This window comes from Diadema antillarum, unplaced genomic scaffold (genome assembly GCF_040938485.1).
Source record: "Diadema antillarum isolate AM-2024a unplaced genomic scaffold, OU_Dant_1.0 scf00000197, whole genome shotgun sequence".
NCBI lineage: Eukaryota > Metazoa > Echinodermata > Echinoidea > Diadematoida > Diadematidae > Diadema > Diadema antillarum.
In genome coordinates this window covers 1,315,620-1,340,537 of record NW_027271086.1, presented here as the reverse complement: position 1 = coordinate 1,340,537, position 24,918 = coordinate 1,315,620, and the positions used below count along the sequence as shown (strand labels likewise).

General features: G+C 41.4%; 1 protein-coding gene across 1 annotated transcript in view; it reads right to left on the bottom strand.

The window, feature by feature from the left end:
* Positions 1 to 794: 794 nt before the first annotated feature.
* LOC139723711 (uncharacterized) overlaps positions 795 to 24,918 on the bottom strand; it is a 90,253-nt gene continuing 66,129 nt past the window's right edge. Inside the window, exons 4-7 of the mRNA XM_071634932.1 lie at positions 23,114 to 23,257; positions 6,022 to 6,089; positions 4,198 to 4,354; positions 795 to 3,648 (exon numbers count right to left, since the gene is read on the bottom strand). Coding sequence (XP_071491033.1) covers positions 795 to 3,648; positions 4,198 to 4,354; positions 6,022 to 6,089; positions 23,114 to 23,257 — 3,223 coding nt within the window. The remainder of the gene's footprint in view (positions 3,649 to 4,197; positions 4,355 to 6,021; positions 6,090 to 23,113; positions 23,258 to 24,918) is intronic.

Here is a 24,918-nt window from a genome sequence, read left to right as displayed (position 1 = left end):
CAGGGTCACATTTAAGGCACAGCCATTTGCGATTATTACGTAATATAAAACCTGCAAATTGTTTCGAATTACTGGTATGATTTTCCGTACGGTTACGGACGCGTTTAAAAATCGATATTTCTCTTTTCACGTAATAATAAGCATTTAATACAAATTTTACACGAGCTTGAAAAACTTGGAGCTGATATAAATACTGGTAAACAATGATTGCATGAATGACAATGTATGGCAATATTTCGCGCTAAAAATCTGCAAATAACTCGATTGTCTCTTTTGTTGAACATCTTCGCACTGTCATATCATTTTTCTACCTCTTACCAACAGAAGAGAGATTGGAATATCAGGTATCGCATGCTGGATTCATACAAATGATACGTAAATGAACCTAAAGGAGATAGGATCGATAGTTACTATCGATAGACTAACTTTTCATATTTATCTGTGGAATATTGGTCTCTTGATGGTGTTAGCAATTGCTCGGTTTACCATTCTGCCGAGTCAAAACGTAACGCAAGATCAACAGAAACACAGTGAAATAGGATGAATTTGAACAGCTATCGGTTTACCTTGTCTACCACTAGTAAATGTTCAAAGACAATCATGACAGCTAGAAATGTAACAATTATGTTTTATCATATCATCGTCTGCTATACCAAGTATTTTCTACCACAAGATGTCTCAGGTGTTGACAATTAAGCGTAACTATTCGTGATTCTATTGCATATAATACCAAGGCGTGCTTATGTAGATACAACAGTCTGCAATCCACGCGCAGTGCCAGTATAAAGCCAATATCAAAATTTATCGGGTGATCTCGCTTTCTGTTCTCCGTTTCGCCTCCAGTCGGAGAGGACATCCTGATCGCTGTGCGCCCTCACCGGCGACCTGCGAGCTTCCCGTCGACTGCGTTCTTCCCTGCAATCTAAAAGGGCGGTCTCCGAGCCAGCTCGCGTTGTCTCGAACCTGATGATCTTCTCTGCCTGCTTGGAATGTGGCTTTTTGTGGGGCTTTTCCAGCTTCTCGAAATCGATCGGCCGGACGTACCGGCCCTGGTGAAACGTCTGCTGGTATTCAGGATGGTCTCGGATGGGCTCGTCGCTCCTCGACAGGCACTCTTCGCTGAAGGGTCGGCTGACTCCGCCGAATGTGTCGTGCTTCCTCAGCCGATGTCGTGGTGAAGAGCTGGCGGAGCGCCCGGTTCCTCGATTTCCAGGCACTTGCAAGAAATCTCTCCTACCCTCTGCGGAGTCACGATACACTCTATCATCCCTGTCCATGCTTAGACTTTCCATGCTGCGTCTTGGTCTTGTTGGTGACTTTGCTGATCGATAGTGTGCGGCGTTCCCGCTCCTGCCCGGCGAAACACCTCTTCCTGAAGAATCTCCTCGATTCGGGCTTACATCGTTGAACCGCTGGTGCCTTCGACTCCGTGGGCTACGTGATCGTTCCTCCGAGCGCGGCGACCTCAAGTACTCGTCAGAGGGCGTCCTACGGCTTGGTGAAATAGGGTGAGGATCCTGCCCCCGCGCCTTTAGGCGATCCTCCCTATCGGGCGTGTGCTGCTCATCGGGGGTCTCATAACCCCCAACAAGGATGGTCGGTGGCTCCATCGTTTGGCGATCGTGGAGGTCACGCAAGTCTAGAGAGTGCCTGGAAGGGATGCTCTCCCTCCTCGTGCGCTCTCGTTCGTCATCCATCTCGCTCAGGTCTGCACTGAAGGCTGTCACCGCGCAGTCATGGAACGAGGCAGCCCCTGCGCGCCGTACCTGTGGCGACCGTCGGACTAGACGGAATGCGCTCCGTCGATTCTTCACGTCTTCCAACCTGGGAGGCACGTCGAGGATAGCTGCTTTTTCGTGTCTGTCGTACGAGTGCTTGTAGGGAGGAGCTGGATGGCATTTCGGATCGCCAGTCGGCGAAGGTTCCCTCGAAGGTTCGCGAGATGACCTTGAGTCCGGAGAACAGTCTGCGCTGTACGTTTTCTTCCGCTCCTGACGTAAGTATTCCTCCTCGATGCTGTCTTGCGAAATCAGCGATTTTGATCTACCCGTGCCAGGCAAGAGAGTAGTAAGCCGTTCTTTCGCCGAGCTTTCTGTTGCTGCTCTTGATTCAAAGCTTACGCTTCGTGGCTCATTGCCCCCTTGACTAGTTACGATTTTCGTTGGGTATTCTAGCATAGAGTCGCTGTGTTGCTTGTTGTGTAGCTGTAACCTGTGATTTCTGTACGGCCGTGATCGTCTAGTGTTCGTATCGAAAAGCACATCTTGTTTGAGGAATTCTTTGAAAAGGGCATCTGTCTTTTCGTCAATGCTATAATCGCGACCCTTGGGGTAGCAACTCAGTCCGTCCTCCCTTGACCTCGCCAGCGGACTCGTGCGGCGCACTTTTCTTTCTCGTAAAGCACCTCGTCTATCGCTCAAGGCTTGGTCACTGTCCTTTCCTGTTGTCATGGTAGATTCTGTTCCGGACGTCTCCGTTTCTTCTTCTGGGAAGCTGAAGCTCCCGAAAATAGCTTCTTCTCGCCCTGCGACAAACTCACGCCGCTTGGTCGAAGCAGTTCGACGATCCCCTCTGCGCGTCATCGGTCTGCTTTCCTCACTCGCGCGTCCAACAACGGCACTGACCAGTGGCTTGTCCACAGTGGGACTGCTGCTATCACTAGACATGGTAAAAGTCTGAGCGCTTTCAAAGCTGGTGCTTTCGTGATCGCTCGCTGCGAACATTTGGCGTCGCTTCCATTCAGTCTCCGTTTTCTGTTCAATGGAGGCATATCCACTGTCCCCGTGCATTTTACGGAGGTTTCGGGCAGCATCCTTACCGGATCCTCCGCTGTCGCGATCTCGTTCGGATACATCCGAATCCTCGGCGCTAATACTACTGACAGGTTGTTCAAAGCTATCATCGATCCCGCTCTTTCCTTCGCTCTTCTCCTGCCCGCTGCTCTCTTCCTCCAACGTCGGACTTCTCAGCATGGGAGGCAGCATGCGCTCATCATCCTCACCACTCCCGCCTATCACGGTGTCGTATTCCGACGACCCCGAGTCATCTGAGGAGTGCTGCATCTCTAGCGTTGACCGTAGCTGCCACAGGTCACGATACTCACTAGCTCTGGCCATCTGGTCTTTCTTGATCGGAACAGGATCACCGTTGGTTTCCGGTCGCTCACGACGCTCTTCCTTATTCTCCCTGTCAATCGGACGTTTGTCGGAGTCGGCAGTCTCCTTTCTCCGCGATCTCCCGGGAGACCGGTCGCCCTTGATGGACACCTTGTCATCAAGGCTCCTGTCTCGCTCTCTCTTTCCGCCGCTGTCTCGGATCGGGCTTCTCTGCCTCTCGTCGTGCAATCGAACCTGGTTGATTTCCCCTTTGCTGCTCTTAAAATCGGGGTTCTTTGGATCCCTTTTCCCCGTGCCGTCGTTCACCGGGTGGTTGTGGACCTGCACCAGGACGGTCATGGAGTCTCCCGAGCGGGTAGGTTCACTCTGCACCACTTCACCCGGGTTCAGCAAAGTCCTAGGGGACTTTCCCCGAATCCTGTTGGGTCTGTCGAAGTCCTCTACGCTTGGTGGGTGTAAAGGGCTCATGTCCCCATGGCGTCGAATGACGACCTGCGCGTTGTCTGCGACGTCACCATTGAGGTCACAATACCTATGATCAGATGAGCAAAGATCCACAAATTAGTCTAACACTCGATCAAACCAATTTAAACTAAACCAATCCGAGAAGAAATCACACCAACATCTTCATTATGTTAGATGTTTTTTCATTTCAAAATCTACAAGTAACTTACATGATACAATCACGGCAAGAGTATTGGAAAAGAAAAGTTTGTTTGTTTTTTCACGGTTGTATGACACAGGGATGACACACTTCGCATTTAATAACAATAATTATAATAATGTCTTATTCACCCACGGTAGGGTGTTGCCACTGCTCTACCAGAGGGCCCTGCTATTATTATTATCCTAGCGTTGCTGTACCCAAACACTTGGGTCGAGAGGGACATAGCTTCTTGTCCAAGGACGTATCCGCTATGCCACAGGGCCCCAAACTTGCCACTTTCGAGAAACGAGATCTAGAAGAGCACTTTTGACACATATTCTATTCTGAGATACTGAATGTAATGAGAAGGGAAGGGCAGAGCACAGGAAAAAAAAATCCAACATTTCGGAGTCCCTCTGTGAAGACTCGGCCTACCTCGCCTCTCTTTCGGTGACCGAGAATGAGACCTCTCGACTTCGTGTGGTGTGGTTTGAGCGAGGTGTACGTGGCGTATCAAGTCCTTCCAAGACCTCGCTGTCACATTCTGTGATTTCCCCTAGAGTGCACGTTGGGGGCGTCCATCTACCCTTGCCTGAAATAAAGCGAAGAGGGAGGGAGAGAAAGATTTTTTTTTTTTTTAATGAAGTTAAAAAACTCCCCTATACTGCGTTGACATCGGAACGGTTAAAATCAATGCACGAGGATCAATTAAATTTGCAACTGCACGAAATGAGTAAAAATGATTAGAAAAAAAATTTGATATATGTCTAATGGCAGTAACGAAGTTGGAGTGAATTACTGAATTGTATTCCACAGTGTTTCTCTTGATACTCGAACGCCTCCACATTGTTTCACAGCATACACTGTTCCATTGGAAAACCACTGTCACTGAAAGTTTATAGTTGGAAACAAAGTCTCAAAAATCTGATTCACTTGGGGGTATATGTGGTGATCATGACGCATTGTAAGTTTGGTGTGTACCGTAGCAATCCCCCCAGAAATTTGACCAGTATTTATTACTGAACTCCCCGGAGTTCGGAGTTAATTGACACGCAAAACAAACACAATTCTCCAACAACCACATTCATCACTTCAGCCGTCTATGATAAAAGTCCAATTTGACATGCTTCAAATTATTAGATAGTCAAATAATCAAGCGAGATCTAATGTTGACCATGCTAGCCATTCTTCCTCATCGTGTCGTGATTAAGTTTCACTGGAAAAAGACGGATCGTTCGTCACACATGGGCGATTTAAAATTAATAGTGACAAAGAAGGGACAGTGAAAAAGAGGGAAGTCACATTCAAAGTTTAAATTGGTTTATACCTAGTCCTGGCTATTCAAAAATAGATCAGCATACACGCGAATCCAAATATTGCAGGGAAATATAATGGTTAAAAAACCGGCACAGCTCGAGTAAGAGTAGGAACTTTTCGAGACAGTTTCATCTGATTAAATAAATCGTCAGCTACCCTGTAGCAGAATTTTCCTGCACGACTTCCAATTACGCTGCTATCGTAGAGAACGCTCAGGTGCAAAATAATGATGATAATGATAACAAAACAGAAAAATAGGGGGATAGCCTCAAGGGTAACTTACCCCCAAAAAGCAAGTTGCTTTGATTGAGGAAATTTCAACAAACGACAATTTTGAGGAAAAACTTGACAAATTAATTTTACTATTGTTATGTCCATTCGGATACAAAAAAAACCCCATATGATTTAAAGTATGATTTATTTCACGGTCACTTGACTTTAGTATTAACTGCATTGGTAACCGGCAATTCATCTGCTTTCAGCACTTCAAGTGTTGTCTCTGTGTGTTTGTGTGTCTGTTCGAGTTTTGATTTGGCATAGCGGCATAGCAGAATCCAACCGTGCGAAATGTGCGAGCGCAATCAAAATAGAATGAGAAAAATGCCTTGAAATAATTATTTTTTTAAAGCGCAGTCATACAGAAGAGGGGAAAAAACATTTGACTCAGTTGATATCTAATTGATGTAATGGATGCACTGCTTAAAATGACGTCATAAATGATTGACAAATGCAGTACCTACAACTGCTGTGATTTGTCGAATTCCTCTTTATCTTTAATTCTACCAACTTTGAACTATTATCTGCCGTTACGAATAAAAGAAAACTTTTTTGTTCTATTTGATTACCAGGTTACTTCAGGAAATTTTGGTGTGCAGGGAAGGGGGATTGAGGAAGGGGGATTGTTGACTGGGAAGAATGTGGAGGGGTGGGAGGGGTCCTTACCTTCCTCCTCCCCAAGCTTTTCCGAGACATCCCTGTCCACATTGGCGGCACCATCCTCCCGCAGCAACCTGACAGAGAGAACAATGACGGAATGTTTAGGCTGACATGATCCATAATTATAAGCAAAAGAATACAACTCAATGAGACATGGTGTGTGCATTATCATTAATCTTTAGAGATTTCGTCTTGGGATAGAATCAGTGAGAAACACATAAACAGACATGACAGCAGAACTGCTGTGGTTCTGTGGATAAAATCACGGACTTTAAATAGCGAAGTCTCTGGTTCGAGTCCGCTGTCAGGAGCACCTATAGTCATTTGGAGGACGCTTGACCATTTGAGTGCTAAAAGCCGTTGATTGCCTTGATAGACTGATCATAAGCTTAAGTTACTCCTTATTTGCCACGTAAAGTATATCCAAACAGACGCGCAACACACACACACACACACACACTCACACAACGGCTAATTTCAATTACACAGTAATTCTAAGAGGTTGGACGTATAACGCGAAACCTATAGATTGTCTTTGGAATGACAATAGTGTACAGAAAGACCGGCATTATAAACTTTTATAAGCCTCTCTATAACCTGTCCGTCTGATTAAGCGACTACTGCGTCTTAAGACGTTACTCTGTAGCAGCCTCTCGGTTGTTGTTGTTGTTGTTGTTGTTTGCGGTCTCTCTACGTTCAGAACAAATCGACCTGGCGTATCCATGTCCATATCAAGATAAATTAATTGACGGATCAGGTAAATTCCGTGATATCTGTGTTCCAACCTGAAACCTGGCGTGAGTTGAACGCAAAAGGCATAAAGAGCTCGATACTGTCCTTACGACAGCAAGATAGCGTGTATGGGTAAATGGCGCCGCATAAAATGTCGTCCATCATGACCGAGACAGTGCCACGTTTTAGTGGGATCGAGTGAAAGAAGCTTTCAGGAGTTTGTGAATGAATGGATGCAGTCGTCTTATCAATTTCTATAAACTTAAGATCTTGATAACAGGCAATATCGCGTAATTTTGCGTTTAATAAAAATTGGAGTTTGAACAGTCTTTACTACTTTACAACAGAAACGAACATAGTACTCTATCTCGCCAAATCAGTCAATGCAAACTATATTGTTGTTGTTTCTGTGAAACAATAGCTTCCTTGAATCTATGATATGAAATACAGGTACTGCGTTCGGAAAAGCTCAAGACGCATCTTTGTGTTTGTGATGCTGAACCGCTGCAATACTGCCTCCACTACTCGTATAGTCCATCCCGAATACCTAAAATGTAAATGCGAATCGAATTTGCCGGAACGGCCCCAAGACAATCATATTACGAGCAATATGTTCCAGTGGAATTGTATGAAAGAGCGGCACGGCGGGAATTTCTTTGGTGCTTGATGCCTCTCCCCTCATATAAATCGCGGTAGGGAATAATTAGTAAGTCCACCGTTTGCATAAGTAATTTGATCATGTACCTACAATTAAATCAGGTGGCTATGACGTCACACATGGTGAGCCATCTTATTCTGGGGTCTTTTTTTATCAAGATGTAGCTCAAGGCAGGAAGTGCTCTTGGTTGTCGGTGATGCGCTCGCCCTTCTAAAGTCCCCCTCCCCCTTCACGAAATCGTTAATAGTGATATTCCTTATAGATGCTAAAAATATGTTGTCGCTGAAGGTTATACCCGCTCTAGCGCGAACAAACTGAATATGCGAACAAAACGGGAACAACCTTCCGTTTTTACGTACCGACGGGAACTGACAACGTATACCCGCGTGAAATCAGAGTATAAACACTGGATAGGGATAGAGAGTTCGACATGCTTCTCTTTCAATCCTCGTCCAAAATAGAACACGAAAACTCGGAAGTATTGTCTGTAATTATTAGGGGGAGCTTAAATTTAGAATTTAAAAATCTAGTCCATTTTTTTTTTTTTTTGGGGGGGGGTATGTTTAGGTATACTTCGTACATACATTGTTTTCAAATGACGTGTCAGCGTCGAGTATAATCTGCCCCCATTGCTCATAGTTATTTCTGAAACAAACAAACAAAAAAGATTGCGATGAAAGATTAAAGGACGTCGATATTTCATTCTCAAAGTTATTCCACTTCCCATATGCCAGAAAGAATCAAACAAAGAAAGCTCTTTTTTAATGCCCCATAGTCCTTTTATAACAATATCTTGAGCCGTCGGAAGCACGAGATTTCTTCATGTACACTGACAGGGTCATCTGTTTAAAGGACAAGTTCACCTTCATAAACACAAGGATTGAGAGAATGTAGCAATATTAGTAGAACACATCATTGAAAGTTTGAGGAAAATCGGACAATCCGTTCAAAAGTTATGAATTTTTGAAGTTTTTGTGCAGTAACCGCTGGATGAGAAGACTACTGCAGTGTGTAATGTCACATGCGTACAACAATATAAGGACAATATAAAGAGAATTTCACAAAAAATCATCTTTTGAAAAAAGTACACATTCCCTTGACTCGTTACCGACATATGTTATGGGTAATATTATTCCCCCTGCCTTTAGAAAGCGGCAAGTCAAGTGCTCTTTTATTATGCGAAAAAAGTGAAAATATGTTGAATTTTCTTTACATTTTCTTTATACGGTTGTACGCATATGACATTACAAGCTGTAGTAGTCTCCTCACCCAGCGGCTCCAACACAACAATTTAAAAAATTCATAACTTTTGCATCGATTGTCCAATTTTCGTCAAACTTTCACTGATGTGTTTTACTAATATTGCTGCATTCTCTCAATCCTTATGTTTATGAAGGTGAACTTGTCCTTTAACAACAGTTGCGTATCATGATCTACATCAGAAGTATTCAATTGAAATGAAATGAACGTATGACAGTTACAGCTACGAATTTCGTTGTTTTGTAAAAAGAGCAGGTGTACTAATGATAACACATGAGGCTGACATACCCACACGATTACGTTGTATAAGTGTTGTGCCTGTTTCTTTTTCCTTAAAAAGTCGTATGAATTATGATTTTTTCTTTTCTTTTTCTCTATCTCCCTTAGTAGAGTTAGGGGATAATCAAATTCTTATAGCTAGGGGGCATTCGCACTTTGCTCATTTACGAAGGCCTACGCATCTGCCGAATTAACATGCTTCGACCTTTAAAAAAATGCAGGAAAAACACAAAAAGGTCAAATGACATTTAGCTCATGGAGCCCGATAATATGAGTCTGTTTATTGCCAGTGACGGGGCGAAATGGGGCGAAGGGCTCGTTAGCCACCCAACGCCAAATGTCTGCCCGAGGAACCCGAGGTATGAATCACCTCAACTTGGCGAAAACATAACAAGATTGCGATACACAAAATCAACAAGCAGCCCATTCGAAAACCTGCGACGAAATGATGTCCAAGGTTTGTCGAAGGCGTAAGAGGAAGTGGAGAAGGTAAACAAAATTGTTTTTGTCTCTGACTGAAAGTATCTTACAGTGGGATCGGGACTCATGCACCAAACTTACCACATAGATCATAGATTTGTGTGCAAGGTGAAGCAGGTGAACGAAAAACACGTTGACTAAAAACAACTTATTTGTCTTATGCTCATTGATTGTTGTTATTTCTTCCCCTCTCTGCTGTTGTTGAACATAAAATTGCTCAACCGACCAACGATTTTTGAGGCTATATTTAGCACACTATGAATGATACCCGAAGTCATTAAAGATATCTTGAAGTGCATTTCATGTATGTGAAACTAAGGATCAATGATATGAACGTGTCATGATGAAGTTTCAGTAATCACGAAGACATCACCGAGAATGCTTGGCGACGTTTTCGTAACCCACAACGAGAAATTGCCTCATAATATCAAACACTTTCTCTTTTTTTAATGAAAATCACTAATCTGGCTGGCTTCGACATCGTTTTCTTTTCATCTTACAATGACAAAAACCAAAAACAATAAAACGGGCGACTAGGTGGTATCTCAAGGACTGTATTTCAATAAAGTCGGACATTAAGCATCCTATACACTTCAACCCAGAAACTCATTCACACGCATCACTGATTACAGGTTTCGCAATGTGTTCATATTTCAAGCACAAACGGAGATGAAAAAAAGAATCTACTTAACTCTTTCTGTGTCAGGGACCTCAGATAGTGTGTGCAACACCACGGGGTTTTCTCTATTTATAGATACGCAAAGGGTTAAAGCTTGCCCAACCTTGCCATGTCAAAACCAGCGACAACTAATGGTGACTGAAAATTGCTCAGGTCATCTGTTAGGTAGATGTATCAAAGAAAATGACTTCATTTGAAAACTCATACGGAGATAGAGAAATGAGGACGCGTGTGTGAAGTAAAGCATGATATTTATGCAGTAATTGTATACAACGCTGCCCCCAATTGAAGAATATGAGAGAAATGTGATTGTGACTCAGGCGCAAACAGAAAAATAAGACGCACCAACGCCACACCCCCAAAGGAACAGCAACATCAGCGTTTGACCACTAATTTCGGACGCCATCGCCACAGGCCCCGGTCACACATTTTACACAAAAACTGGCCACCGCCCTTAAGCAACCTAACAATCACTGGTGCCGATCACTGTCAACAAATCGGCGACCAAATCCCCGAAATTCTAATGTGAAACATCGATCGGCGACTAGTTGCGGATCGGTTACAGACTGGTTGGAGACCGCTTTGAAAGCAACTTGCCGAAGAGTTGCTGAGCGCCTTGCTAACGTTTTGCGATAAACTTAAACAGAATTCTAGACCGATGATAACCCGCAGAAAGGTTGGCAACTGATTGGCAACTCTTCGACGACTTCGACGACCATTGAAAGGGGGGGGGGGGGAGCCCATACAATTCGGTCGGCAAAAAAGGTTTTCTTTGCAGCATTGAAAATCTCCAAGAACACCGGTCGTCGACCGGTCGCTGAACGCTGACAACCATTTTCCGACTTAAGAAAAAAAAAGAACTTGTACAATCGTTGACAAGCAATTGCCGACCAGTGATTTCAGAGGTCGGAGGATGGTCGGTGACCTGTCTTCGCTTGTGTATGGACATCGCTGTCTGATTGATAGATATTGTCGACCCACGCGAATTGCCCTTCACAAAATGAAACCAAACTAGTGACAGGTAAGTGAACGTGTCTAGGTACACCCTCGGATCTTGTTATCCCGTACAGATTGCCATCGAAGGTTAACTTCTGTGTTTTCCTGTCTCGTTTTTGACCTTGTCTAAATTTGCATCATCTTCATCTACGGTTTTCCAAAGCGATTGAGCAAATTGAGCGCTAGACGGAAATTCTTGACAAATATTTTCGACGCGCACGGTTTTGCCCTTCACAACTAACTATTAATGACGGGAATGCGAACGTGTCTAGAGACATCCTAGATCTTTAAGAGCTATATGTTATGATCTTGATTTTCTTTATAGATTGCCAAGTGAGGTCATAACCTCATGTTATTTCTGTCTTTTTACGTTGTCTCAGTTTTCATGATTTTCATGTACGGCTTCCCCAAGAGAGTTGAATTTAGCACAAGTTGGTAATATCTGGTTCCAAAGTGAACTAGATTACTAAAAAACATGATTTTAATCAAGAGACCCACGGCCTTTTACATTCTGGAAAGCGTCAATATCTCCCCTAGCCCTTGTACAGCTTACAATATATGATAATGTATGCTGCGCAGAGGAGACGTAAACATCGTTGGATAGTCGATGGAGCTCTCTAAGAATTAAGATAGATATACACGCTTACCGACACATTTCAATCATTTCATTTCCAACAATACAAAACATCTACATACACGTAAGAACGCAATATCAATACGATGTCCTAACATTCAGATGCTATGCATGCCTTCTTATAAACGGTCCTTCCTGTGCCCGACAAAAGAAAACCCATGCAAGCTGACTTTTTAGAGAAGTATTAAAATGCATTACCGAGTAAAGGCTGATTAAAAAAAAAAATAATAACCTACATACTAGGTCCTCGGGGGAAATTACCTGTAAATGTGCATACATTGCTGAACAGGTCTATTTCACATAAATTCGATGCGCAGCGACAACACTCTGTGCTTTTCCACAGAACTGATTGGTTTTTGATAACATTAGTTCCGATGTGTCCCATTCACATTGGAGAAAAAAGTGCCCCGATGCTTTCCAGTAATCAGCGTATACAGATATCGCTCCGACAGTTTGCTTGCCCAATGCGTTTGCGTCGCCGTCATACCGCATGTTAGGTCCTGACAAGTTAGTGTCGTAACGGCCGTGTTGTTTTCTGTCTCTGTCTGTTTGTCTGTTTCTCATTCTCTCTCTTTCTCTTCCGATTTGGGAAAAAAAAAGAATTAAAGGAAGATTTACAGTAATGATAGGTAATAACACTATACATGTACAAAGAATTCCGCGATGATTTCCAAATAGTTATTCGCGGACTTTAAGATCTTAAACACCTGTTATTACTCGCCTACACAGGCCCTCAACGCGTTTCCTGCATGGGGCGTATTTTTAAATCTACTGTCGAACTCGGAATATTCTGATAAAGTACCTTTGTACGCTTTGGCTTAATTCGACAAACTCTACCGAATGTGAAAGAGGAATCATTCGCAAAGAGAGAGAGATGGAATGGGAGAGCGAGAGAGAGAAAAGAAGGAGGGTGGGGAAAGAGGTGGGGACATGAAGACGGAACTCGACTCTTAAATAAACTTTGTTTCAGTAATAAGTCGTGACAGCTGTACTCTGTCAGTTTCAAATCGATCCGTCCCGTGAATTGCCAAGCGTTGAGACACAAGCAAAACAACAACAGCAACCAACCATACATGGGAATATCATCCGAGTGTATTAAGTGTGTGAGTGTGTGTGTGTGTGTGTGTGTGTGTGTGTGAATGTGTGTGTGTATGTGATGTGTATGTGAGGCATATGTGTGTGTGTGTGTGTGTGTGTGTGTAAGAGAGAGTGTTTGCACTGCCAGGAAGTATGCGAACACATCCGTTTCTGCAGCAAGTATAGCACGACGAATCGATCCAAGGCTTTATTGGCTGGTTGTAATTGATGTGCAGCGGAGAGACAAGGAAAGAGACAAAAAGACAGACAAACAGACCAGATAGATAAATATATAGGAGAATAGGAGAGAGACGGAGACGGGGAGAGAGGGAGAGAGAGAGAGAGAGAGAGAGAGAGAGAGAGAGAGAGAGAGAGAGAGAAAGAGGGATGGAGAGTGCAGGCAAGAAGCGACCGGCTCACGTGACTACGCTAAGAAGCAGTATGTCATTAGATGTGATGACGCCACAAAATCCAATTTATTCGTCTATGAAAGGGCGCGGAACGGTCGGAAAGTCGTCTGCAGAAGACGAGCGTACAGGCTAACGTGCGCGCTATGGCATATGGTGTTGTGGAATTTCGGTAGATTTTACACGCGCATTGTTTTCTCTGTTGTTATTTTTTCCTGCTAATGAGCTTGTTAAGCATACCGACTGTACTCACTGAGTTGAGGAAAGAGAACTCAAACAACTGACTTGTTTTCTCTTATTTTTATAAACAACAACCAGTTGATAACGAAAAACCAGAGCTACTGAATTGTACCAAATCATAAGACAGTGCACACCCTCTTTCATTTTATACTTCTTTTACAACAGTTAATTGACTGTTGGTCTTTCACATCTGCCTACTTCCAGCAGGTTGTTGCATTTTGAAAACAAAAATGCTATCATTCTTTTTTTTAAAGCAGTTGCATGTCTCTTTCTCATCTTCCCTGAGTTTCTTTCTCGAGCTTCTATTATGTTGTGATGTAAAAACTTGTGATTTGATATCAGCAGTGGGCCCCTTCTCTTGTTGCTATAAAGACGACTATCCTCTCGATCGTGACATGACCTTTTTTGTAATCTAAAAAATCTGCTCCAAATCTTTTGTCAGCTAAGTGAATACCACCTTAATCTAAACATGTCTTTCATTTATGAGTGAGAGTTAATGCGTTCATGGTTAAATTGCTTACGCTCAACCATGGGTTTATAGGGATAAACACTGATAAAAAGATATCAAATGCGGTCGGTCATCATTTTCTCATTGTCAAATCGATTGTACCATTTCTTGACTCCAGTGGAAATAGAGTGAATTTAGCAAACTGTTGTTGTTGCTGCTGTTGTTGTTGTTGCTGTTGTGATTGTTGTATAGGATTTGGACCTAGGCTAACGTAATGATCGAGGATGATGGACTTTTGTGGGTCAGAGGACAACACTTCTGCCTCTTTCTTGGGGTCCTTAATTCGAACCTACTGACAGCACTTTAAAACTCAAAACAACTCAGGCCTTGTCCAATAAGGTTATAGAATTGCGTTTGACACTATCAATCATGTGATTCTTCTGAACAGATTAGAGTCCAACTTTGGTCTTACGGGAACAGTCTTGAGATGGATTTCATCTTACTTACATGACCGCCACCAGATGGTAAACGTTAACGGCGCACTTTCTCAGTCATTCCCTCACAGACCATGGTGTCCACCAGGGGTCTGTGGTTGGTCCTTTACTATTTATTCTATACACAGCCCCTCTGTCTTCTGTAATCAACTCTCATGAAGATATTCTACATGTATGTATGCCGACGATACTCAAATTTATATAATCATACAACCAAATACTCAAGTCGAAGCACTCTGCAAACTCAGTAGATGTGTTGAGGATATTAAGCAATGGTCATGTGATAATTACTTGAAATTGAATTGTGTTAATCAGAATTTTTATATGTTCATTCTCAGTTTAGGCGAGGTGGTTCTCTCACAGAATTTTCCCTCGAAGACAGTACTATACCCACCTCTCAGTCCGTCAGAGATCTCGGAGTTATTGTAGATAAGCACCTGAATTTTCAACAACACATTAAGAACTCATGTCGTTCTGCTGCTTGGGGTATCTGTAAAATTGGTAAAATCCGTAAGTTATTGGATCAGTCTTCCACTGAACGTCTCATCCACGCATTTGTTTCTTCCCACCTTGACTACTGCAATTCCCTTCTTGTTGGTCTCCTGCTTCTAGTATTGCACCACTTCAAGAATTCAAAACACAGCTGCTAGGCTTGTAACCCTTACAAAAGATCTGACCACATTACTCCTGTTCTCCAATCCCTCCACTGGCTCCCCATACATCAACGTATCACCTTCAAATCCTCCTTATCGTTTACAAGATATGTAATAATCTTGCTCCATCTTACCTCAAAGACTTAATTTCTTCCGCTCCTCCACTTCAACCCGTTCTCTTCGTTCTTCCTCCACTCTCCAACTATCACATGGTCCCCGCACCTGCACCCGCTATGGTGATAGGGCTTTTTCTGTTATTTCCCCGTCTCTCTGGAATAAACTTCCTCTCCATATTCGTAATGCTGATAACGTAGATAAGTTCAAGTCATCGTTGAAAACTTATCTGTTTACTCAACTTTAATTATGTTGTTTTGCTGTTGCATGTTATATCATAATTTGTATATTTACATAATGCTGTATTTTATTTTAATGTCATACTTCTTTTTTTTTTCCGGATCAATGCGCTTAGAAACATCAGTATTAAGCGCTATATAAATGTTATTCATTATCATTATTCATTATCATTAGAATTGTACTGTTTGCGCTTTTTTTGGGGGGGGGGGGTTGGGGTGGGAGCTACCGGCGTTTGTTCGTTTATCAGTCCGTCTTACTGTCCTGACTGTCTGTTGTTAATGATTGAATGATTGTTTGTAAAAACTTATAAAAAGATATTTGATGAAAATTTTCAGGATAGGTCAGTTGGTATAGGAACAAGTTATTTGGTGGTAGTCTGTATCATGAACGAAATCAGCGATTGTTTTTGAGGGATGAGTTCACGGTTCAGTCTATGGCGTTATAGTGACCCTTAGACCTTGGTAGTGACTTGTAGTCTGCTATAGTGCTTCTGGTTTGGTGGCGAAATCTTCGATCAAACCAGGGAGGTGAATCACCTCCCTGATCAAACGTTGGTGCGTGCATGTCATCGTTGGTCTGTTACCATCATCCCGTCTTCCGGTCGGACCTCTCCCAGGTTCATTTCTTTGGTAAAGATGTTCAACCTTGTTAGACCCGTCAGCAACATGTTAACGTAGGTCTACATAGCATGTCAACAGCATGGTAAAGGGTCTACTCAGGGCGTTAACTGCTTTTTACAGCCGAAGCATCTTCATGAATGCTTGACATCGGGTACATAAAAGCTGGACTGACAATGGTTTGTCAGACAGTGATTTCCCGCAAAAGAAGTTGAAACGATTGTGTACCATCAACGTCCCTCGCCCCCTCCCCCTCCCCTCCCCATCTCCCTATCCCCCCCCCCCCCTTCCGTAATCAAGTACAGGTGTGCCTGCGGGTTATATTGCTAAATCGTCCCTGTCGCTTGCAGCGGCGCGGTTCTGGCTCGAATGACACTTCGTCGTTATTTAATCACTGTTTATCGACGTCTTTGAATTTCGGAGTGGAGTAAAAATGCCAAGAAAACACTCTACTCTGCGTTTCATGTGCGAATAGGTTACAACGCTCAGTGACGTGTGCGCCTTCCGGGGTGTAAAATGTCGTCGAATCGCACGTTTCCAAAACGTGTCCACTCATCCATTGCTAGTTAGATTGTTGCATCTGTGATTACGAAGCAGGTATTACGCACAATAGCTGTTATTTCTACCGCATGCTGTCGGAGCTATTGCTTTAATAACTATAACTATTGTTACAGTCCTTACGGCGACAGCTCTGTGTGTCAACCTTTACTGTCTTAGAATGTTTCTTTTATTGGGAGGGGGATATGACGATTTAGCCCATCATGTACAGTATACTCTCTCTCTCTCTCTCTCTCTCTAGAGAGAGAGAGAGAGAGAGAGAGAGAGAGATAACTAGCTTTTCATACAAGAAAGTCAACTCGTAAAAACCGGAAGACAAAGTGTACTCTTTAACATTTAGAAAGTGAAATTTTCGGCATGTTTATGCTGGCCTTTTCATGGAAACTTGCATGCGTACGTATATTAATGTAACTTGAACTTATATGCTTTCCTCCAACAGCGTTCAATTATTTACATCATGCCAATTGTCTAAGGGGCTTCTATCTCTCCCTCCCCCTTTCTCTGTCTATTATTTTTTTGTTTTCAGTGATCTTTTTATTAATTCCATTTCCTTTGAGAATATAACAATTCAAAAAAAATTACACACATTCTACTATTATGCCTTTCACAAGAGGTACGCGCGCGCGCGCACACACACACACACACACACACAGAGCATTCTATTTAACTGAGCTATGATTAACCCAAAGAAACCACATTACCGTACGACCGATTACGCACTGTCTTTTAATTCTTCACTATCCAGTTTTTCATTTTATTCTCTATTACCACCTCGAGGATGAGATGGTGACCAGGGCCACATCACCACAATCTTTAAGAAGGAAACGAAAAAAAAAAAAAACACCAGAAATTGACTTTATTCCTCGGGGCGCCATGGGATTGTGTGCGATCTCTCGGAGCTTCTCTCGACGTGGAATATTCATGATTACACGAATTTGCATACATGCATATTCATAAAACCTCAAAAATAATGTTTCCTAGTCATTCATCATCATAAAAAAAAATGGCCGTGATAACGCGTCGTACTTGTAAGACGCTCAGATAATTTGCATCGTTTTCATCCACTCAGAAGAATCGATGTAGCTACATGTGTTACCACTTAATCGACTTTAATGACACTCGGAAGACGGGCATTTTCTCCCAGCGTCTATTCCAAGGGCCTGATAATTCCACATTCGAGCTTCAAGAAATCGAAGCGAGTAAAAATAAGGAAAAGGAGGCAAGAGGTTTAAAGGGATGAGGGGCAAATGTGATGTGAGATGTAACGGATTAGAGGGCGCAAGGTAAGGAGATAGAGATGGGGAAAGGTACAGACTATAGAAAAGAAAAGCAAACACTTGGCTGTATTCACATAATTATCATAGTCGCAAGGCCGTGATGCATTCGTGCCCGGCATCAACTCATAGGTCGTATAAATATTAAAGCGTCTTCATCCAAAATAATGTGCTGCGGGGTGTTATGGCATTATGGACGCGACTTGAATACAAGGCTTCATCATAAATGCAAACGAGAAAAAAACAACTCACAAAATAACAACAAAACTCTACAAAGATAACAAAACATCTAACTCATAGAGGCACGCCGAAAGCCATTTCTGGTTTTCACCCAAGTCGCGAATCGAACGATAGCAAGCACCGAAATGTCAAATAATGTACGTGGACATGCACAACATACAACCCTCTTGATAAGAACGCAGGTCACGTGACATGGCAAAAAAAAACCAAAAAAAAAAAAACAAAAAAAAAAAAAAACAAACAAAAAAAACACCGAAAGGTGCGAAAGTACCAATCCCATTTCGGAGTGCATCTTTCATGAGATCGTCGCTCCGTTTGCTCGTCGCTCGCGTGTGTTTTTCTCGTGCCCCAGCAAACTTTTGCCTCATGCGCGATGCAGATCCGAAACTCGGGGATCACTCTCGTATTCCTGCCGATATAATCTATAATTCATGGCTCTCCCAACTCAATTGTCACATCGCAGGCACTTAAGGGGGCACAATAATACTCTGCTTCCACTCCACATATTATGACGTCACAACTTCCCTGGTACTGTAATATACCGCGATATTTGATGACATAAACTGCGGGGGGGGGGGGGGGAGGAAGAGACGGATGGTACTCTATTCGTTGTCATGGTTTCACAATGTACTTATAGGAGAATGATGGACGAAATTGGCTTTTTTTTTTTAATTAGGGGAAGTTGAATATTCAGATCAGTCTCCATCAATATACAAGAAGACGGGACACAGGGACCTTTGTCGAGGTATAGATTTCATCTGAATGTCACTTCAGATTGTTGCAGAAAAAAAAAATAGAAAGCCTTACACAGACGGCAACACCGGAATACTGAAGTCTCACTTATGACGTTTTCCTTCATTTTGTTCTTGTTGTTGTTGATTTTGTTCTTGTTGAGTTTGCTATTGTTGTTTTTGATTTTGTTGTTGTTGTTGTTGGTGGTGGTGATGTTGTTGATAATGATGATGATGATGATGTTATTGTTGCACAAGTGTCTCGACTTTACAGCTTCGGCACTGGAATTCTGTTAAGGAGAGAAAACCAACTCCTGTTGTTCGGCATTGAAAATTATCCTGATCCTTAACTATTCTTTGCGGCGTTATTATCATGTCAATCTTCTCAATAGGAGGACACTACGTAAACTAATAGTGTAAATATTGGAGACGTATATCCAAACAGGAAAGGAATGTAGAATTCAGCGAAGTTAAGTCATCTTCTACTTCCTGTTGTGGGAGATGTTTTCTCATTTGCTGTGAAATGCAGGAAGTGTATCCCCCTCCGACTGGCTATATCCAACGTAGATGCGAAGTTTGATCCCTATTATATTAGTTCGATAATGAGTTCGCGAAGGGAATATGCCCCGAAGAAAAGTCGTTGCCCATCCCTGACTCGTTTGTTCTCCATCTAACACGTATTACCGTATCCGATTTGGGTCGACGACCCCGCGCGATTGGGTTGAAGACATTGCTTCAATCATGGCTTGGCCTGAATGTTGATGAGGTGCAGGGGGGGGGGGAGGGGTGGGGTAGGGATGAGCTGGTGTGTGCTTACTGAATTCAGCAGGGGATTTGATACGTGACTCTCTTTCTGTAGTATGTGCAGGGAGGTGTAACTCTTCCCTGGTATCAATATGAATAATAATTTGGTGTTGGTGAGGAGCAAGTTATACATTTTAAAACGCTGCTTTATGTTGTATTCCTGTCAGACCGACACGCATGCTGACATCGGAGCTCTACCGGCTTGATAAACACCTAACTTTAGATGCAATGCAATAACATTACAGAGACATGATGAGAGTAACAGATTTGAGGTTTATAATCAGCTTTGGTCTACTGACACGAGAATGATCAATCCGGGTGGATTCACGAAAAAGTGACATGAGTTTGAAAACGACCGGACTGATGACACTATCATGATATTATACTGGTTCATTTTTTTAATTCAATTCAATTCAATTCATTTCAATTTAATTCAATCCAATTCAATTTAATTCAATTCAGTTCAATCCAATTCAATTCAATTTAATACAATTCAATTCAATTCAATTCAATTCAATCCAATTCAATCCTATTCAGTTAAATTCAATCCAATTCAATTCAATCAATTCAATCCAATTCAATTCAATTCAATCCAATCCAATTCAATTCAATCAATTCAATCCAATTCAATTCAATTCAATCCAGTTCAATCCAATTCAATCCAATTCAATTTAATTCAATCCAATTCAATCCAATTTAATTCAATTCAATATGAACAGTCTTCACTTACACTATGTGCGAAGATCTTGAAAGCGGCTCAACTTAGAGCCAAAATCAAATTGAATGCCAACAGAACGTCTCGTCACAAAGTCCCAGTACATCAATGTAATTCCTTTGCTGACATTTGCAGCTATCTTTTTCTTCTCTTTTCTGTTTTTCGTCCAAGATTTGTGCGTTAAAAAGAGCTTGCTTTAATTCTTCTTTTTAATTGTTTGTTTGTTTGTTTGTTTTCGTTTACTATGAAATAACATTCCCTATCGCATTTCTTTTCTTTGCTAGGCAGCCAAATATTTCTTTGTTCTTTCCCCGCTGAATCATCTTCCCTTGTATAACAAAAATAAGAAAGAAAAACAAATCCATTTCGTTTAAAATTTTAAGATCTGGGGCATTTTAAAAAGTAACATTCTACAGTCCATTAGCATGCTTGTGAATGTGATTCAATAAAAACGAATCGAACTATACTTGAAAAACTGGACTAGATGATATACAGATATATGATTTATCTAATTGTAACGAAACATAAGAGACAAAGAGGGATTGTATGAAAAATGCCCAATCAATCTCCTCCTCACACACACACAAACACACACGCAAACGCTTCCCTACACTTTCCCCATCCCAACACACACACAAGGCAAAAAACAAAAACAAAAAACAAACAAAAAACACTATATTTGTCTGATCACACACACACACACACACAACCAAAAACAAAAACCTGTTTTCAAACAAGTTGTTCAGCTCCGGCACTTCTGGTATTTTGATCTTGTTTCCACTGCCCACGCTCTATGTTGCTATAAACATCTCAGAATAGACTAATTTGGACATTCCTTCGCACTGGCTACAATAATGTACCTCATTAACACCACGTGCGCCACACATGTGTTGTCACAAAGTTAAGTGGAAAAACCCCAGCAACAACAAATCCGCAAGATCGATCATTTCTGATCACGCAAATAATCATGTATGCCAACATTCTGCATAAAGTTACATTCACTCAGGTGTAGAAAATGTTGGTTTGCTGGATCTTTTTCTTACAACTTCAGTGCAAGTAATAATATCTTCAAGATTGGAGCTTTGATCGGTTGTACATATCAAGCACACACAGACAAAGTAAACCAACGGGAACAGACATGCACACACATGCATACAACATCTATCTACTAGTATATACATACATGACACTATATATATATATATATATATATATATATATATGTATATATATATATATATATATGTATATATATATATATATACATATATATATATATATATATATATATATATGGCCTATATATGAATTGTATAATCCCTCATCACTAAATTGGCACCTCTGAAATACGCTGATATCAGAGGAAGATTTCCTGAAACTGGTTATATCATTCCACATCTGCACAAAACTGAGGTCTTTATTTAATGCCAATCTGAGAGGAAAATGCAAACTTTAATCTTCTCAACTGTGCTGCCAATTTAATGTTCAGTTACTGCTATAGCGATTGAGAAGCTTCTGAACATGTTGCAGCCGAAACCACTTATATATGGACAATAATTGTAAGTGGCTTAATGAGGCAGGATTTTGAAACTATGTCCTTATGAAACGAAGAGTTTGACCAAAAAACAACAACCGGGTTAACGTCATTTTTAAAGATTTTATTTTTAAGGTAAGTCCGTCATCAGGTAAAGCCAAAAAAAAAAAAAATCCAGTGATACCTCAGTTATTACGTAACAAGGAATATTCTTGAAGTAATGAAAGAAGTAACCCATCATTTCTTATAATTCTCTTTGTTTTTTAATCGCAAACTTTATAGTATTTTCAATAGTTCTATAAATCGAAAATATATCAAATTAACAGTAATGGAGTTAACTTGTTTTTTGCGGTCAAACTCTTCAAACATTGGTTACGAGTTAGTAGTAAAAATTATCGATGAAAACAGTTGCGGCATCAAACCAGACGAAGGCGGTGGTTTTCTCCGATCGGATGACTTGAACATATAAAGTTCCGCCATATCCCGTGCACATTGGATCTCGTTCGATCCGGACTGTCTAAGTGCAAAATTCACCCCAAAAATAAATAAACTTCAAAAGAAAGCGAAAAATATTCCCTAAAGAACGATACAAAAATGACAAAAGTCGGATAAGAAATATTTCATTATGCATGTGCATGTCCACGTACATTATTTGACATTTCGGCGCTTGCTATCGTTCGATTCGTGCGACCTGGGTAAAAACCAGAATTATGAAATTTCACATTTTTCGGAAAACATTTTTTAACCAGTCCTTATGAATATTCAAATCAGCAAGTTGACGATGTCATGCTCTCACAATTTCTTATTCATTTCATATACAAAAAATTACAAAAGTCTCATATGTCAGCTGTGGAAATATAAAACTTGTCTTAAAATCACCCAAAATAAAAACAAAAACAAATGTTAACTCTGATATATCTTGGTATGGGAACATGCTTTTACTTGTATTTGCTAAAAATAACAATTTTTCCGAATTTCATTTATAACATATATGGATAATTGTGAGGGTATGACATCATCAACTCGCTCATTCGAATATTCATAAGGACTTGTCAAGAAATGTTTTCTGAAAAAATGTGAAATTTCAAGATGTCATATCTCTCTTATTTCTATCCGATTTTTGTCACTTTTGTATCATTTTGTAAGAAATGTTTTTTTCTCTTTCTTTTGAAGTATATTTATTTTCTGGGTGGATTTCTATTTTAACTCGTGTAAAAATACAACATCGCCTTACCTCTCAGGTGAGCCGTCCACGGGTAAGGTGAGAAAAGCAGTTTGCTCGGTGCGGTTCTGGACGGCAGCTTCGAGGATCTGGCGCCGCCGTCTCGCTCGCTCCGCTTGGACCTCGGCAGGCAGACGGTTAAAAAACGCGGGAGTTCTGCAACGGAGGTGAAAAAAAGGAGAAGTGGAACGAGAAAGAAAGGGAAAGAGGGAAGGGGGAGGAGATGGTACAAGAATGGGAAAAACAGCGCATTGTTGTTAGTATCAGAACAGAGAACGACAACATTGTGGATTATTCATCAGACATAAGAAATAAAGACAGCGCATTATAGTCCTAGGGCCACTCGCAAGAATGTTTGCTCTTGCGACTGTATTGTCTATATCAAGAATTCAAAACACAGTCAATCAAAACACGCTCTGTTCTACAGGACAGCATACAAACTGTATAAAGCGATCAACCTTTTTTCCCCTGAAGCCCTAAGCCCATTCCAGATATGGTATCTTGATGATCAATAAGATACTTGAAAATTATATTGATTCACTAAATGTGAATTAATTTCAATGTGCCTCTTATCATGTCCGTCACTAACAATATCACTTATCTCATCGTCATCATTCTCACAATCATCATTAACGTCCATTTTATATAGTCGAACTGTATTCTTCTGATTCCGTATGCAATAAAAACAAACAACATATCATGAAAGAGAGAGATAAAGAAAAAAAAAACTCCCTTTATTCTCGGTCGTAGGAAAAGAGGAATTGATACAAAACCAATTATATTTGTTTAGGGTTTAAAAGACATGCAAATTGAAATGAACCAATAATATATGAGTCCGCGCAATCAGCCATTAAAGCATATTTCAGTTTCAGATGCCTAGAATTTCTTGACCTGGGAGAGGAAAAACTGTCGAAAATCCCTGGAGGTGACATAAAACATTAACTAGCGCAATGCGTTGTGTTTGGTACAAACACAGTTTCTCTTATGCTGGATGCCTTTTCTTTTCTTTCTTTTTTTTATTCCTGAATTCGATGGAGTTTAAGCGCGCATCAGCACCAATGCAAGCTAACGTGCGTAATGATCGCCGGGAGGAGAGTATATCATAATCTATTTCCTTCTCTCGTATCTCTTTATCTCTCTATCTCCCCCTCTCTCGTTCTCTACCACTCTATGTCCCCCTCCCCTCTCTCTTCCTGTCTATCTCTCTCCCTTTTTCTGCCATCCGCGTCGCTTTCCTCCTATCTCCTTTGTTGCCCATTTCGAAAATTGCGCTCCCGGCTGAAAACATCCGTCACGATAATTTGCGGAGAGCATCCCTCCAGCCACTCGCTCCGGCTCTGTCAGGCAAACTTCTCCCCGCCGCCATTTCACCGCCTTTTGTTCGCGCGCTACCTGGGTGCGATGACGTCAAAGAATGATGAATTATTCATGGCGGATTGTCAGGGGCGACTCGTGAGCAGCCGAGTGGAAATGCAATATCTTCGGCAAATGGAAAAGAAAGAAAGAAAGGAAAAACAAATATGGAAATAAAGAGAGGAAGAACTACAGAGAAAAGAGGGAGCAAAGAAGTACAGAAGCGATAGATGCTGAGTTTGATTCTCATGGCAAAAAAAGAGAAACAAATAAAAGTTAATTCCAGATTTTAATTTTCTGTCCCTTCCTTTTGTGCTTTGTGTCTCCTTTTTTTTCCTGAAAATGTAGCTCAGTTTTACTTTAACTATCATCTCCTCTTCAGAAACAGCAAAAAAAAACAAAACAACAACAACAACACTAAATAGCGAGAGAGAGAGAGAGAAAGAGGGAAATGTGCAGAACAA